The sequence below is a fragment of the Salvelinus fontinalis genome, chromosome 16, assembly GCF_029448725.1.
Source record: "Salvelinus fontinalis isolate EN_2023a chromosome 16, ASM2944872v1, whole genome shotgun sequence".
In the NCBI taxonomy this organism is placed as follows: Eukaryota; Metazoa; Chordata; class Actinopteri; order Salmoniformes; family Salmonidae; genus Salvelinus; species Salvelinus fontinalis.
Window position 1 is genome coordinate 47,130,536 of NC_074680.1, and position 15,729 is coordinate 47,146,264.

The 15,729-nt window shown below is 44.4% G+C and overlaps 1 protein-coding gene across 1 annotated transcript in view; it reads left to right on the forward strand.

The window, feature by feature from the left end:
- trip11 (thyroid hormone receptor interactor 11) overlaps positions 1-15,729 on the forward strand; it is a 75,205-nt gene continuing 59,476 nt past the window's right edge. The window contains exons 1-9 of the mRNA XM_055865588.1: positions 1-676; positions 6,660-6,715; positions 7,232-7,342; positions 7,564-7,866; positions 8,202-8,270; positions 9,363-9,531; positions 13,549-13,896; positions 14,163-14,200; positions 14,305-14,403. Coding sequence (XP_055721563.1) covers positions 538-676; positions 6,660-6,715; positions 7,232-7,342; positions 7,564-7,866; positions 8,202-8,270; positions 9,363-9,531; positions 13,549-13,896; positions 14,163-14,200; positions 14,305-14,403 — 1,332 coding nt within the window. The 5' untranslated portion in view covers positions 1-537. The remainder of the gene's footprint in view (positions 677-6,659; positions 6,716-7,231; positions 7,343-7,563; positions 7,867-8,201; positions 8,271-9,362; positions 9,532-13,548; positions 13,897-14,162; positions 14,201-14,304; positions 14,404-15,729) is intronic.

Sequence of the window (15,729 nt, forward strand, 5' to 3'; positions counted from 1 at the left end):
CATGATTCCGTGTTGCGGCTGGGCTGTCCACGTCAAACTCTGTCTGTGACAGCACAGCACCGAGCTGAGAGGGCTGCAGTTGAGGTGGCAGACCTAGTACGTTGTCTGAACCGGTATATACATACACGATAAAGACGACTGATATAATAGACCAGATAATCATCTCGATAATGTTACGCGGATTATCCATTATCGAACTTGTTTAGGTTCGTAAATCCACGGGACCAATCTGACTGCAGTGAGTGACACATCCAGCTAGCAAGCCTACGTTAGCATACCAGCTAACTAGCTATCCGGCCAACTACAGTAGCTAGCTTGCCAACCAGTTTTACTCTACCAAATTGACAACTTCACAAAGCTAGTTTTAAGAAGTGCAAAAATTCAGAAAAAAAACGTTTCTATGAGTTTTGACAGAGAGCTGAATTGTATGAAGGTAGGGTCGAAGTTGATCGCCACCTTACTAGCTAGCCTAGCCAGTGTTGGGCCTGTTTGTTATTGTTTAGCTAGCTAACTAGCTAACGTTAGTTATTCTCGAAGATGTCATCGTGGCTGGGTGGACTGGGCTCCGGCCTGGGCCAGTCTCTCGGCCAGGTCGGGGGAAGCCTCTCTTCATTCACCGGACAAATATCAACCTTCACCAAAGATATGCTTCTGGAAGGAGTTGAAGAAGTTGGAGGTGAGTAAAAACAGATGGCAGAAGCTAAGCTACAGTAGGTACCTCACAGCCAGCAGGGAACTCAGCAGGAAAGTAATAGCTAGAAGCTATTTAACTGAGCTGTTTCAGTTCTTAGGTGAGCACGTTCAGGGGCTACTACACAATTGTGAAACGTCTGGGAGAGGTTTGAGAACCACTGCGCTACAGGACATGTTGCTTGTTGGTTATTCTATAACCGGAATACAGTAAGCCTGATCAAGATATCTTTCTATTTGAGCTATGATCAGATTCCAAGATTGCAATATGAGCATAACATATCAGCGTTAATGGAGAATAGCATTTGATTTATATATTGTGTGTGTGTGTGTGTGTGTGTGTGTGTGTGTGTGTATATATATATGTGTATGTATACACTTCCGGTCAATAGTTTTAGAACACCTACTCATTCAAGGGTTTTTCTTTATTTTTACTATTTTCTACATTGTTGAATAATAGCTAAGGCATCACCACTATGAAATAACACATATGGAATCATGTAATAACCAAAAAAGTGTTATATATATTTTATATTTGAGATTTTTCAAGTAGCCACCCTTTGCCTTGATGACAGCTTTGCACACTCTTGGCATTCTCTCAACCAGCTTCACCTGGAATGCTTTTCCAACAGTCTTGAAGGAGTTCCACATATGCTGAGCACTTGTTGGCTGCTTTTCCTTCACTCTGCGGTCCAACTCATCCCAAACCATCTCAATTTGGGTTGAGGTCTGGTGATTGTGGTGGCCAGGTCATCTGATGCAGCACTCCATCACTCTCCTCCTTGGTAAAATAGCCCTTGCACAGCCTGGAGGTGTGTTGGGTCGTTGTACTGTTGAAAAACAAATGTTAATCCCACTAAACCCAAACCAGATGGGATGGTGTTTGGCCGCAGAATGCTGTGGTAGCCGTGCTGGTTAAGTGTGCCTTGAATTCTAAATAAATCACAGACAATATTACCAGCAAAGCACCCCACACCATTTTTAATTTATTTTATTTTACCTTTATCGAACTAGGCAAGTCAGTTAAGAACAAATTTTTATTTACAGTGATGGCCTAACCATAACAACATCTCCTCCATGCTTTATGGTGGGAAATACACATGCAGAGATTATCCGTTCACCCACACCGCGTCTCACACAGACACAGCCTTTTGGGACCAAAAATCTTACATTTGGACTCCAGACCAAAGGACAAATATCCACCGGTCTAATGTCCATTGCTCATGTTTCTTGGCCCAAGCAAGTCTCTTCTTATTGGTGGCCTTAAGTAGTGGTTTCTTTGCAGCAATTTGACCATGAAGGTCTGATTTACACAGTCTCCTCTGAACAGTTGATGTTGAGATGTCTGTTACTTGAACTCTGAAGCATTTATTTGGGCTGCAATCTGAGGCTGGTAACTCTAATGAACTTATCCTCTGCAGCAGAGGTAACTCTGGGTCTTCCTTTCCTGAGGCTGGTAACTCTAATGAACTTATCCTCTGCAGCAGAGGTAACTCTGGGTCTTCCTTTCCTGAGGCTGGTAACTCTAATGAACTTATCCTCTGCAGCAGAGGTAACTCTGGGTCTTCCTTTCCTGAGGCTGGTAACTCTAATGAACTTATCCTCTGCAGCAGAGGTAACTCTGGGTCTTCCTTTCCTGAGGCTGGTAACTCTAATGAACTTATCCTCTGCAGCAGAGGTAACTCTGGGTCTTCCTTTCCTGAGGCTGGTAACTCTAATGAACTTATCCTCTGCAGCAGAGGTAACTCTGGGTCTTCCTTTCCTGTGGTGGTCCTCATGAGAGCCAGTTTCATCATAGCGCTTGATGTTTTTTGCGACTGCACTTGAAGAAACTTTCAAAGTTCTTAAAATGTTCCGTATTGACTGACCTTCATGTCTTCAAGTAATGGTGGACTGTCGTTTCTCTTTGCTTATTTGAGCTTTTCTTGCCATAATATGGACTTGGTATTTTACCAAATAGGGCTATCTTCTGTAGTACCCCCCTACCTTGTCATAACATAACTGATTGGCTCAAACACATTAAGAAGGAAAGAAATTCCACAAATTCACTTTTAACAAGGCACACCTGTTAATTGAAATGCATTCCAGGTGACTACCTCATGAAGCTTGTAGAATGCCAAGATTGTGCAAAGCTGTCATCAAGGCAAAGGGTGGCTATCAAGGCAAAGGGTGGCTACTTTGAAGAATCTCAAATATAAAATAAATTTTGATTTGTTTAACACTTTTTTGGTTACTACATGATTCCATATGTGTTATTTCATCGTTTTGATGTCTTCACTATTATTCTACAATGTAGAAAATAGTAAAAATAAAGAAAAACCTCTGGAATGAGGTGTGTTCCTAATTTTGACTGGTACTGTATATATCATTTTTTTGTAATACATTTCTGTCTCTATACTTTAGCGTGTGGGGGCTTTCACTAATTCACTTACTTTGACCAGAAAGACTACTGTTGTCATAAGTAAACAATGTTTGACTGATGAACTTGTGACAGACAGACGGACAGGAACCACAGAGAACTTTGATCGCTACGTTCCAACCGACACATACTGAACGCAAAGCAAGATTACACATGACTCATATCAGTAACTCGTGGAGGGCTGTTTCAGTTCTGAAATGAACACGCAGCCTACAGTACATTTTTAGTTGTTGTTGTATTAAATAAACATATTACGTAACTGTTGAGAACTAGGCTAATTGGACTGAAAATATGTTTTGAATTGTAGGGATTTAGTTAGAAAATCTGTTTTGTTTGTGGGATCATGTAGAGAGGGCTGCTGAAGCTATGTTTGTTTTCCTTTAGAATGTTGTTTTGTGACGTGAAAGACTTTAAGCAGATCTCTTCATATGTGTCACATGTAGTTGCCAACCCCGGTAGTGCCCGGTAGTGCCTCATAGCTGCCGGATAGATCAAATACCTCATCACCTTCCAGACAATATCAGATAACCTCGGAATGGCAGTAGCCTATTTTTAGAAGCACAGAAATCAATATTATATCAGGGTTTCCGGCCGTAACGTCATTAAATGTAAATAGTTGCTCAGCGAAAATCCATATTTGGTGAGTAAAGAACGTATTTTGACATTTTTATAACGCTTGCAGAGCTGTCTAATGGGAGTTTAATCTCAGTTCAGGACTGTAATCTAGGTTCAGGACTGTTGCAACAGGATGAGGTTAGGAGTTCTGGCTTGTAAGGCCTGTAGGTAGCCAGGAAGGATGTGTTAGGAAGGGTTAGGATTTGTGGCTTGTAAGGCCTCTGGGTAACCAGGGAGGATGTGTTAAGGCCTCTAGGTAACCAGGAAGGATGTGTTAAGGCCTCTAGGTAACCAGGAATGATGTGTTAAGGCTTGTAGGTAACCAGGAAGGATGTGTTAAGGCCTCTAGGTAACCAGGAAGGATGTGTTAAGGCCTCTAGGTAACCAGGAAGGATGTGTTAAGGCTTGTAGGTAACCAGGAAGGATGTGTTAAGGCTTGTAGGTAACCAGGAAGGATGTGTTAAGGCTTGTAGGTAACCAGGAAGGACGTGTTAAGGCCTCTAGGTAACCAGGAAGGATGTGTTAAGGCCTCTAGGTAACCAGGAAGGATGTGTTAAGGCCTCTAGGTAACCAGGAAGGATGTGTTAAGGCCTCTAGGTAACCAGGAAGGATGTGTTAAGGCCTCTAGGTAACCAGGAAGGATGTGTTAAGGCCTCTAGGTAACCAGGAAGGATGTGTTAAGGCCTCTAGGTAACCAGGAAGGATGTGTTAAGGCCTCTAGGTAACCAGGAAGGACGTGTTAAGGCCTCTAGGTAACCAGGAAGGACGTGTTAAGGCTTGTAGGTAACCAGGAAGGATGTGTTAAGGCTTGTAGGTAACCAGGAAGGATGTGTTAAGGCCTCTAGGTAACCAGGAAGGATGTGTTAAGGCCTCTAGGTAACCAGGAAGGATGTGTTAAGGCTTGTAGGTAACCAGGAAGGACGTGTTAAGGCCTCTAGGTAACCAGGAAGGACGTGTTAAGGCCTCTAGGTAACCAGGAAGGACGTGTTAAGGCCTCTAGGTAACCAGGAAGGACGTGTTAAGGCCTCTAGGTAACCAGGAAGGATGTGTTAAGGCCTCTAGGTAACCAGGAAGGACGTGTTAAGGCCTCTAGGTAACCAGGAAGGACGTGTTAAGGCCTCTAGGTAACCAGGAAGGACGTGTTAAGGCCTCTAGGTAACCAGGAAGGACGTGTTAAGGCCTCTAGGTAACCAGGAAGGATGTGTTAAGGCCTCTAGGTAACCAGGAAGGATGTGTTAAGGCCTCTAGGTAACCAGGAAGGATGTGTTAAGGCCTCTAGGTAACCAGGAAGGACGTGTTAAGGCCTCTAGGTAACCAGGAAGGACGTGTTAAGGCCTCTAGGTAACCAGGAAGGACGTGTTAAGGCCTCTAGGTAACCAGGAAGGACGTGTTAAGGCCTCTAGGTAACCAGGAAGGACGTGTTAAGGCCTCTAGGTAACCAGGAAGGATGTGTTAAGGCCTCTAGGTAACCAGGAAGGACGTGTTAAGGCCTCTAGGTAACCAGGAAGGATGTGTTAAGGCCTCTAGGTAACCAGGAAGGATGTGTTAAGGCCTCTAGGTAACCAGGAAGGACGTGTTAAGGCCTCTAGGTAACCAGGAAGGATGTGTTAAGGCCTCTAGGTAACCAGGAAGGACGTGTTAAGGCCTCTAGGTAACCAGGAAGGACGTGTTAAGGCCTCTAGGTAACCAGGAAGGACGTGTTAAGGCCTCTAGGTAACCAGGAAGGACGTGTTAAGGCCTCTAGGTAACCAGGAAGGACGTGTTAAGGCCTCTAGGTAACCAGGAAGGACGTGTTAAGGCCTCTAGGTAACCAGGAAGGACGTGTTAAGACGAGGGTGTCTAGAAGAGATATATAAGGGAAACATTAGGAACATGTCACATAAAAGTGCAGACTCGACAGAGTAGTGACAGGTGACTATGGGGATGAGATGGGTCTAACACACTGTAACTTTACAACGTTTCCAACCTTAGGTCTTCATCAGGCATCCATATCCCAGGTGTGGGGGGAAGGGGCGGGGCCTAGGGTAGAGGAGAGTTGATTAGGGAGTGGGAACAGGTGTGGGGGGAAGGGGTGGGGCCTAGGGTAGAGGAGAGTTGATTAGGGAGTGGGAACAGGTGTGGGGGGAAGGGGCGGGGCCTAGGGTAGAGGAGAGTTGATTAGGGAGTGGGAACAGGTGTGGGGGGAAGGGGCGGGGCCTAGGGTAGAGGAGAGTTGATTAGGGAGTGGGAACAGGTGTGGGGGGAAGGGGCGGGGCCTAGGGTAGTGGACCAGGTGTGGGGGGGAAGGGGCGCATGCTGACTAACGGAAATACACACGCCACAATTTATTTCCAAACTGTTTTGCTAATTAACCTATAGACCGATAACCATGACTGTGTTTACATCGACTGATATTTCCGTCATTGAAAAAATATATATATTTTCTAATGGGATTGTTTTTTTTCTCCCGGACAATTTTGCTGGCAACTACTTTATTTATCGGCAATTACCGGCTAACAGCAACCTTGTATTATAGGACAGTAGGTACAATTTCCGGCTAACAGCAACCTTGTATTATAGGACAGTAGGTACAATTTCCGGCTAACAGCAACCCTGTATTATTGGACAGGAGGTACAATTACCGCCTAATAGCAACCCTGTATTATAGGACAGTAGGTACAATTACCGGCTAACAGCAACCCTGTATATTAGGATAGTAGGTACAATTACCGGCTAACAGCAACCCTGTATATTAGGATAGTAGGTACAATTACCGGCTAACAGCAACCCTGTATATTAGGACAAGACACACCCAGTACAAATTAAGTGTTGAACTAAAACTTGATTGGTTTTAGCAAATCTTATTTTTACATGTGGCACATGGGTATGTGGAGGATGCATGGCTGTGATTGGTAGTCCACTTGTTATCACACAGTATTTCATACTTTTCTTTCAGATGCTTCCACTGAGTTGCTGGTGTCCAGTTCTAAGCTGGAACAAGTGGAGGCTGAGGTATGAGGATTCTTACCATAATAGGGGCCGGGTTTCCAAGACACAGAATGTAAATCCTAATCCTGGACTAAAAAGCTATTTTAATTAAGATTCTCCATTTGAGTGTTATGCTTTGAAATCCGGGACTAGATTTAATAGTGTCTGTGTGACAGCATTCCTAAAAGTATAGATTTGTAACAGATTCCCTGTGTGTTCATTGTTCATCGGAGTCTGATCGTTGTTTATGTCCTCCTGTTTCTCTGTGTTGCAGTATGAGGGTTTTTAAGGGTAATTTTTAAAATATTTTTTAGCAAAATAGTGTTTTAAAAAAAAAAAAAATTTTTTTACAACTGCAAACTTCAAAGAATTGGTCTGATGGTAATTTGTGATGTCATCAGTCTCCCCCCTCGTTTGGGGAACACTTGTACCACGTCATGTTATACCCGGACCACCTATTTATTAGTTAATTAAATCAATATTGAAATGAGGTGAAAAGGAGACTGGAGGAGGACTTTAGTACTTGTCGTGTTGTTTCAGTACGAGCGTTTAAAGAGGATCCATGCCGAGCTGGAGGAGAAGCTGGAGGCCTCAGAGATCCAGGTGAAACGGCAGTCTGCTGAATACAGGACCCTGATGCAACAGAAAGATGTACGTCTGATACATATATATTATACACTCAATGAAATTGAAATTGTCATCATCTTGGAAAAAGGAGTAGATAACTACAGTTTTCTGAGGGAGTATTTCACAGTGTGCTGGTATCTATCTGTCTTTCAGGACATAACTTTTTTTGTACCTTAAACCTGCAAGTTAGCGGATGTGTCTGCTCTACTTCTAAACTGTGTCGTCATGTCATGTCACCTGTCCAGGTGGAGATCAGTCACCTGAAAGCCCGTCAGAGTGGACTACAGGAAGAGGTCCAGAAACTACAACACTCTGCTCAATCAGCTACCTCCGACTCTGCTGTACTTCCTGTCACCACCGCCTCCGCCACCACTACCTCTTCCTCTTACATGTCCCGCCCCCTGGGGGCCGCCCTCCACCAGGGTTTCCATGGCAGCGACGAGATGGACTTCGGTGACGTCATTTGGTCCCAGCAGGAGATTAACCGTCTGTCTACGGAGGTGATGAGGCTGGAGGCTGAGGTCTCCCACTGGAGACGCGTGTCTCAGGTAGGTTTCTTTGCAACGTCGTTCATTACGTCGACTGTAACACATTGGATCTATTACCATTTACTGAAAGTGCTTCTACACCTGCATTCTAGCTGTTTGGGGTTTTAGGCTGGGTTTCTGTACAGCACTTCGAGATATTATCTGATGTACGAAGGGCTATATAAAATAAAATTGATTGATAAAATTGATTAAAGGTTCATGTTAAAATCCAATTTAGAAATCCTTGGTATCAAATTCAGAGGTTTCTTCTCTAGTAATACATACACGTAAAAACCCACATTTTTAAATTGAGGGATGGAATCATATCTTAATTCTGATATTTCTATTTTTGTCAGGCATCCGTAGCCCCAGGGGCAGGAAACGGTGACCAGGGAGAGGTCCTGAAGCTTCAGAGGATCATCAAGGTGGGCGTTTGCATGAGCTTTCTCCCTGGGAGTCTAGGCCGGGTTACTGTAAATCAGGGCTGTTCCTGGAGAGATACCCTCCTGTAGGTTTTAACTCCAACCCTGTTCCTAGAGAGATACCCTCCTGTAGGTTTTAACTCTAACCCTGTTCCTGGAGAGAGACCCTCCTGTAAGGTTTTAACTCCAACCCTGTTCCTGGAGAGAAACCCTCCTGTAAGGTTTTAACTCCCAACCCTGTTCCTGGAGAGAGACCCTCCTGTAAGGTTTTAACTCCAACCCTGTTCCTGGAGAGATACCATCCTGTAGGTTTTAACTCCAACCCTATTCCTGGAGAGATACCCTCCTGTAGGTTTTAACTCCAACCCTGTTCCTGGAGAGATGTCCTCCTGTAGGTTTTAACTCCAACCCTGTTCCTGGAGAGATACCATCCTGTAGGTTTTAACTCCCAACCCTGTTCCTGGAGAGATACCCTCCTGTAGGTTTTAACTCCAACCCTGTTCCTGGAGAGCTACCCTCCTATAGGTTAACTCCAACCCTGTTCCTGGAGAGATGCCCTCCTGTAGGTTTTAACTCCCAACCCTGTTCCTGGAGAGAGACCCTCCTGTAGGTTTTAACTCCAACCCCAGTTGTAGCTAATCTGGTTCAGTTTATCAACCAGCTAATTATTCGGATCAGGTGCCGCTAGATTAGGGTTGGAGTTAAAACATACAGGAGGGTATCTCTCTAGGAACAGGGTTGGAGTTAAAACCTACAGGAGGGTTTCTCTCCAGGAATAGGGTTGGAGTTAAAACCTACAGGAGGGTCTCTCCAGGAACAGGGTTGGAGTTAAAACCTACAGGAGGGTTTCTCCAGGAACAGGGTTGGAGTTAAAACCTACAGGAGGGTTTCTCTCCAGGAATAGGGTTGGCGTTAAAACCTACAGGAGGGTCTCTCTCCAGGAACAGGGTTGGAGTTAAAACATACAGGAGGGTACTCTCCATTCTATATGATTATATTCTACTGGAACATTCTATATGATTCTATTCTACTGGAACATTCTATATGATTCTATTCTACTGGAACATTCTATATGATTCTATTCTACTGGAACAGGAGCTGCGTGAGGAGATGGGTCGTGAGGTAGATGAACACCAGCATGAGTTAGCAGCGCTGCAGGACGCTCAGAGACAGAAGATGGCCGACGTCATCCGGCGCCACCGGGACGAGCTGACAGAGTACGAGGAGAGGATAGAGGAGCTGGAGGAACAGAAACAGACTGGAGGTGAGGAGGAGCTGGAGGAACAGAAACAGACTGGAGGGGGAGAGGATAGAGGAACAGGAACAGACTGGGGGGAGGAGGAGAGGATAGAGGAACAGGAACAGACTGGAGGGGAAGGAGGAGAGGATAGAGGAACAGACTGGAGGAGAGGATAGAGGAACAGGAACTGACTGGGGGAGGATAGAGTAACAGACTGGAGGTGAGGAGGAGAGGATAGAGGAACAGACTGGAGGTGAGGATAGAGGAACAGACTGGAGGTGAGGAGGAGAGGATTGAGGAACAGACTGGAGGTGAGGATAGAGGAACAGACTGGAGGTGAGGATAGAGGAACAGACTGGAGGTGAGGAGGAGAGGATTGAGGAACAGACTGGAGGTGAGGATAGAGGAACAGGAACAGACTGCGAGGGAGGAGGAAGCATGGGCTTTAGCTTACTCTGTGTTTGCATTTCAAAAACATGCAAAGTGTATTTCTGTTAGTTTAAGGCCCAACGCAGCTGTTTTTATATCAGTATCAAGTCATTTCCGGGTAACAATGAAGTAGCTTAATGCAGTGGGGAGAGGAAAACCGAAAACGAGTTGTTATTGGCAGGGAGGTTTGGAACTCTTCTTATTGGGCTATTAACCAATTGACCGCATGGCAGTGTTGTTCAAGACCACCTAAAGCCAGTCCGAGTTAAGACCACAACAACGCGAGTCCAATACTCGACCCTGATTGTAATTGTGTCAGATCGTCACCATAATAATTGCTCGAAATGTCCGTTATTTTTGTGTTAAAAGATGTACTTTTGTATACTTTTTAGCCAGTTGTTCTGAAAGTTGCACCCACGAGCCAAAAGTGGTCCCCGAAAATTGCGTTCTATGTCACATTTGTCCATATATGTGCACCACTTCGTTTCTCTCTCTCTCTCTCTGCCGTGTGTGCATCTTTCTAGCTGTGACTCAAATTACGAGGGGCTGGTGCTCATTGGCTGAATCTTGAATTGCTAGAATGCTGGCTCACATTGGGGGGGGTAAATGTAGGGAAAATGGTGCTGCACAGGTTCCAGAAAAGTTGCTTTCAAACTAGGGATTTCGTAGCTAATTGAGGTAAAACAGTAATTCTGCTCATATATTATACATGTATGAACTACACATTGACACATCCAGCCCAAAGCGGGAGGATTAAAAAATATTTACTAGTCGCCAGCGTGCCGTAGCCTGCGTACCTTGGCCAGTGCCCCGTAGCCAGCGCCCCGTAGCCAGCGCCCCGTAGCCAGCGCCGTAGCCAGCGCCCCGTAGCCAGCGCCCCGTAGCCAGCGCCCCGTAGCCAGCGCCGTAGCCAGCGCGCCCCGTAGCCAGCGCCGTAGCCAGCGCCGTAGCCAGCGCGCCCCGTAGCCAGCGCGCCCCGTAGCCAGCGCGCCCCGTAGCCAGCGCCCCGTAGCCAGCGCGCCCCGTAGCCAGCGCCCCGTAGCCAGCGCCCCGTAGCCAGCGCCCCGTAGCCAGCGCCCCGTAGCCAGCGCCCCGTAGCCAGCGCCGTAGCCAGTATTAATGAATGCAGTTAAAAATCTTTTAATATTTCAGAAGAACATATGGATTCATCAGCCGTTCAGAATGGTAAAACATAATGCACGCTGAGGGAAAATAGTCACTCTACAAACTATCACTAAATAATAGATTCAACTAATAGATATGTTAGAATTCACGGTCTCTCCTTAGCGAGCCAGCAACTCACAAACATTTACGTTTTAGTCATTTAGCTCTTATCCAGAGCAGCTTAGTTATTAGGCCATTCATCTCCACAAAGTTTGAGGTTACAACAGATACAACAGACGTAAAAGATAGTAATGTTATGAGTAAAGTAGGAAGCCCGGGTTTCAATAGGTGATATGATATACAGTGCATTCAAAAAAGTATTCAGACCCCTTGACTTTTTTTAACATTTTGTTACTTTACAGCCTTATTCTACAATGGATAAAATTGTTTTTTCCCTCATCAATCTACACAATAACCCATAAGGACGTCACAATAACCCATAAGGACATCACAATAACCCATAATGACGTCACAATAACCCATAAGGACGTCACAATAACCCATAAGGACGTCACAATAACCCATAAGGACGTCACAATAACCCATAAGGACGTCACAATAACCCATAAGGACGTCACAATAACCCATAAGGACGTCACAATAACCCATAAGGACGTCACAATAACCCATAAGGACGTCACAATAACCCATAAGGACGTCACAATAACCCATAAGGACGTCACAATAACCCATAGGGACGTCACAATAACCCATAGGGACGTCACAATAACCCATAGGGACGTCACAATAACCCATAGGGACGTCACAATAACCCATAGGGACGTCACAATAACCCATAAGGACGTCACAATAACCCATAAGGACGTCACAATAACCCATAAGGACGTCACAATAACCCATAAGGACGTCACAATAACCCATAAGGACGTCACAATAACCCATAAGGACGTCACAATAACCCATAAGGACGTCACAATAACCCATAAGGACGTCACAATAACCCATAAGGACAACGCAAAAACTGGATTTTAGACATTTTTACATTTATATGTAATTTTAAAAAATGAAATAAACCATTTGCATAAGTATTCTGACCCTTTACTCAGTACTTTGTTGAAGCACCTTCGGCAGCGATTACAGCCTCCAGTGTTCTTGGGTATGACGCTACAAGCTTGGCACACCTGTATTTGGGGAGTTTCTCCCATTCTTCTCTGCAGATCCTCTCAAGCTCTGTCAGGTTGGATGGGGAGCGTTGCTGCACAGCTATTTTCAGGTGTCTCCAGCGATGTTCGATCAGGTTCAAGTCTGGGCTCTGGCTGGGCCACTCAAGGACATTGAGACTTGTTCCGAAGCCACTCCTGAGTTTTCTTGTCTCTATGCTTAGGGTCGTTGTCCTGTTGGAAGGTGAACCTTCACCCCAGTCTGAGGTCCTGAGGGCTCTGGAGCAGGTTTTCTTTAAGGATATTGTTGTACTTTGCTCTGTTAATCTGTCCCTCGATCCTGTCTAGTCTCCCAGTCCCTGCCGCTGAAAAACATCCCCGCAGCATGATCCTGCCACCATCAGACGTGATGCTTGGCATTCAGGCCAAAGAGTTCAATTTTTGTTTCATCAGGCCAGAGAATCTTGTTTCTCATGGTCTGAGTCCTTTAGGTGCCTTTTGGTAAACTCCAAGCAGGCAGTCATGTGGCTTTTACTGAGAAGTGGCTTCCGTCTGGCCACTCCACCTCCCTGACCATGGCCCTTCTCCCCCGATTTCTCAGTTTGGCCGGGCAGCCAGCTCTAGGAAGAGTTGGTAGTTCCAAACTTCTTCCATTTAAGAATGATGGCGGCTACTGTGTTCTTGGTGGCCTTCTATGCTGCAGAAATGTTTTGGTACCCTTCCCCAGATATGTTGTTTGACACAATCCTGTCTCAGAGCTCTACGGACAGTTCCTTTTACAATTACAATTAAACCTCATGGCTTGTTTTTTTCTCTGACATGTACTGTCAACTGTGGGACCTTATATAGACAGGTGTGTGCCTTTCCAAATAATTTCCAATCAATTAAATTTACCACAGCTGGACTCCAAGTTGTAGAAACATCTCAAGGATGATCAATGGAAACAGGATGCACCTGAGCTCAATTTCAAATCTCATAGAAAATGATCTGAATACTTTTATGTAAATATTTCTAAAATCCTGTTTTTGCTTTGTCATTTTGGGGGTATTGTGATGTCATCATGGGGTATTGTGATGTCATCATGGGGTATTGTGATGTCATCATGGGGTATTGTGATGTCATCATGGGGTATTGTGTGTAGATTGCTGAGGGGGAAAAATGTATTTGATCCATTTTAGAATAAGGCTGTAACGTAACAGAATGTGGACAAAGGGAAGTGTCTTAATACTGTCCGAAGGCACTGTACCTGTGACTGATTTCTCCACCCTGACCTAAGACTCTCGCACATTTCCCTTACATGTTACCCTCTGTATCCAAACCCTTCCAGGTACTAGTCCAGCCACAGCCAGCGGCCTTCACGAGTCCTCCGTGCTCTCAGACCTCCAGAACACCATCCAGTCCCTACAGGAGGCAGCGGAGGAGCGGCTGAAGGAGGAGCAGGAGGAGCGGCTGAAGGAGCTGACAGCTAATCTGGAGGAGGCAGGGAGGAGACAGGCCACGCTGCAGCAGGAGAAAGAGGAGGCGCAGGCAGAGAACGCCGAGCTGCTGCAGAACTACACTCGGTTGCAGACGTCCGTCACAGAGCTCCAGTCACGTGTCCAGGAGCAGGAAGGGAAAGCCCGGAATAAGGCCCAGCTAGACCAGGAGATACAGGGGCTGAGGAATGCTCTCGCAGGTACAGTCTCAGTATTTATTAGATTTTTTTTTTATGGAACAATTATTTTAACAGATAAGATATATTGTGAGAACTAGGTCTCTTTTACAAATGTATAATACAATATAAATATACACAAAGTATAGTGAGGTTTAACTGAAATTCACATTTTCCGTTGAGGTTACTGATTGAATTGAAATGGAATTGATTCTATCCCTTGAGTGGGTTATAGTTATTTGTCAAAAGCTCAGGTTAACTCCATCTTTTTTTGGGGTCATCTTTTCAAGGTGCAGAGAAGGAGATCTCTAGGCTGAAGAGTCTTCAGGTATCTATCCTGATCACGTAATGTATTTACAATGGTGTTGAAATATGTCGTTTATTCTGTGATCGTTCTTGCTTTTAAATGATTGTGTTGATTGTTTGGAACAGAGTGAAACAAAGATGGAGGTGGAACACGCCGACATTCTAGAACTCAACACTGTCATCGGGACGTTGAGGAAGGAGAACGAATTGGTGGAACAAGACAAGGTGGGTGTGTTTACTCTCAAATGGAAACTTCACTTGGGAATTTACTTTTTTTTTTTTTAAATACAAGTTAACACAACTTAAGGTTCTATATGAGTTGATTTCTGTTTGCGAATGGCCATCATTTGTAAAAGAAGAATTTGTTCTTAACTGACTTGCCTAGTTACATAAAGGTAAAATAATTATTTATATATATATATATATATATATATATATATATATATATATATATACAGACAGGCTTCAAGGCATTCAGTTACTGTCCGATTGAACGTTAGAATGGGCAAAACCAGGAGTGATCTTCGGTGCCAGTCGTGCTGGTTCCAGTATCTCAGAAAACGGACAGCCTCCTGGGCTCGTCACACACAAGTGTATAGGGTTTTCCCTAATGTTTTCCTGGCACATGGTAGGTCCCTTGATAACAATTAAGCATAGTTTCCATACCCCGAATAATTCAGGCTGTTCTGGAGGCAAAGGGGGGGTACAGTACTAGATAATAAACAAGTGGATATGTTCAACTGTACCGACTCCTCTGTTAGGTTTCATATGTTGGTTATATACACAGGGTACCAGTACTGAGTAATGATAGCTAGGTTATATACACAGGGTACCAGTACTGAGTCATGATAACTAGGCTATATACACAGGGTACCAGTACTGAGTCATGATAACTAGGTTATATACACGGGGTACCAGTACTGAGTAATGATAACTAGGTTATATACACAGGCTACCAGTACTGAGTAATGATAACTAGGTTATATACACAGGGTACCAGTACTGAGTCAATGAGTAATGGTAACTAGGTTATATACACAGGGTACCAGTACTGAGTAATGATAACTAGGTTATATACACAGGGTACCAGTACTGAGTAATGATAACTAGGTTATATACACAGGGTACCAGTACTGGGTAATGATAACTAGGTTATATACACAGGGCACCAGTACTGAGTAATGATAACTAGGTTATATACACAGGGTACCAGTACTGAGTAATGATAACTAGGTTATATACACAGGGTACCAGTACTGAGTAATGATAACTAGGTTATATACACAGGGTACCAGTACTGAGTCAATGAGTAATGATAACTAGGTTATATACACAGGGTACCAGTACTGAGTCAATGAGTAATGATAACTAGGCTATATACACAGGGTACCAGTACTGAGTCAACGAGCAGGAGTATGATGTAATTGAGGTAGATATGTACATATAAACTATGAATAAAGTGAAATAATCAGTTGCCTCAGAGAGGGTTAGGGCCCTGAGAAGGGTTTTCTACAATGGTATTTGCTGTTTCGATGAGAGCTATTTTCAGTT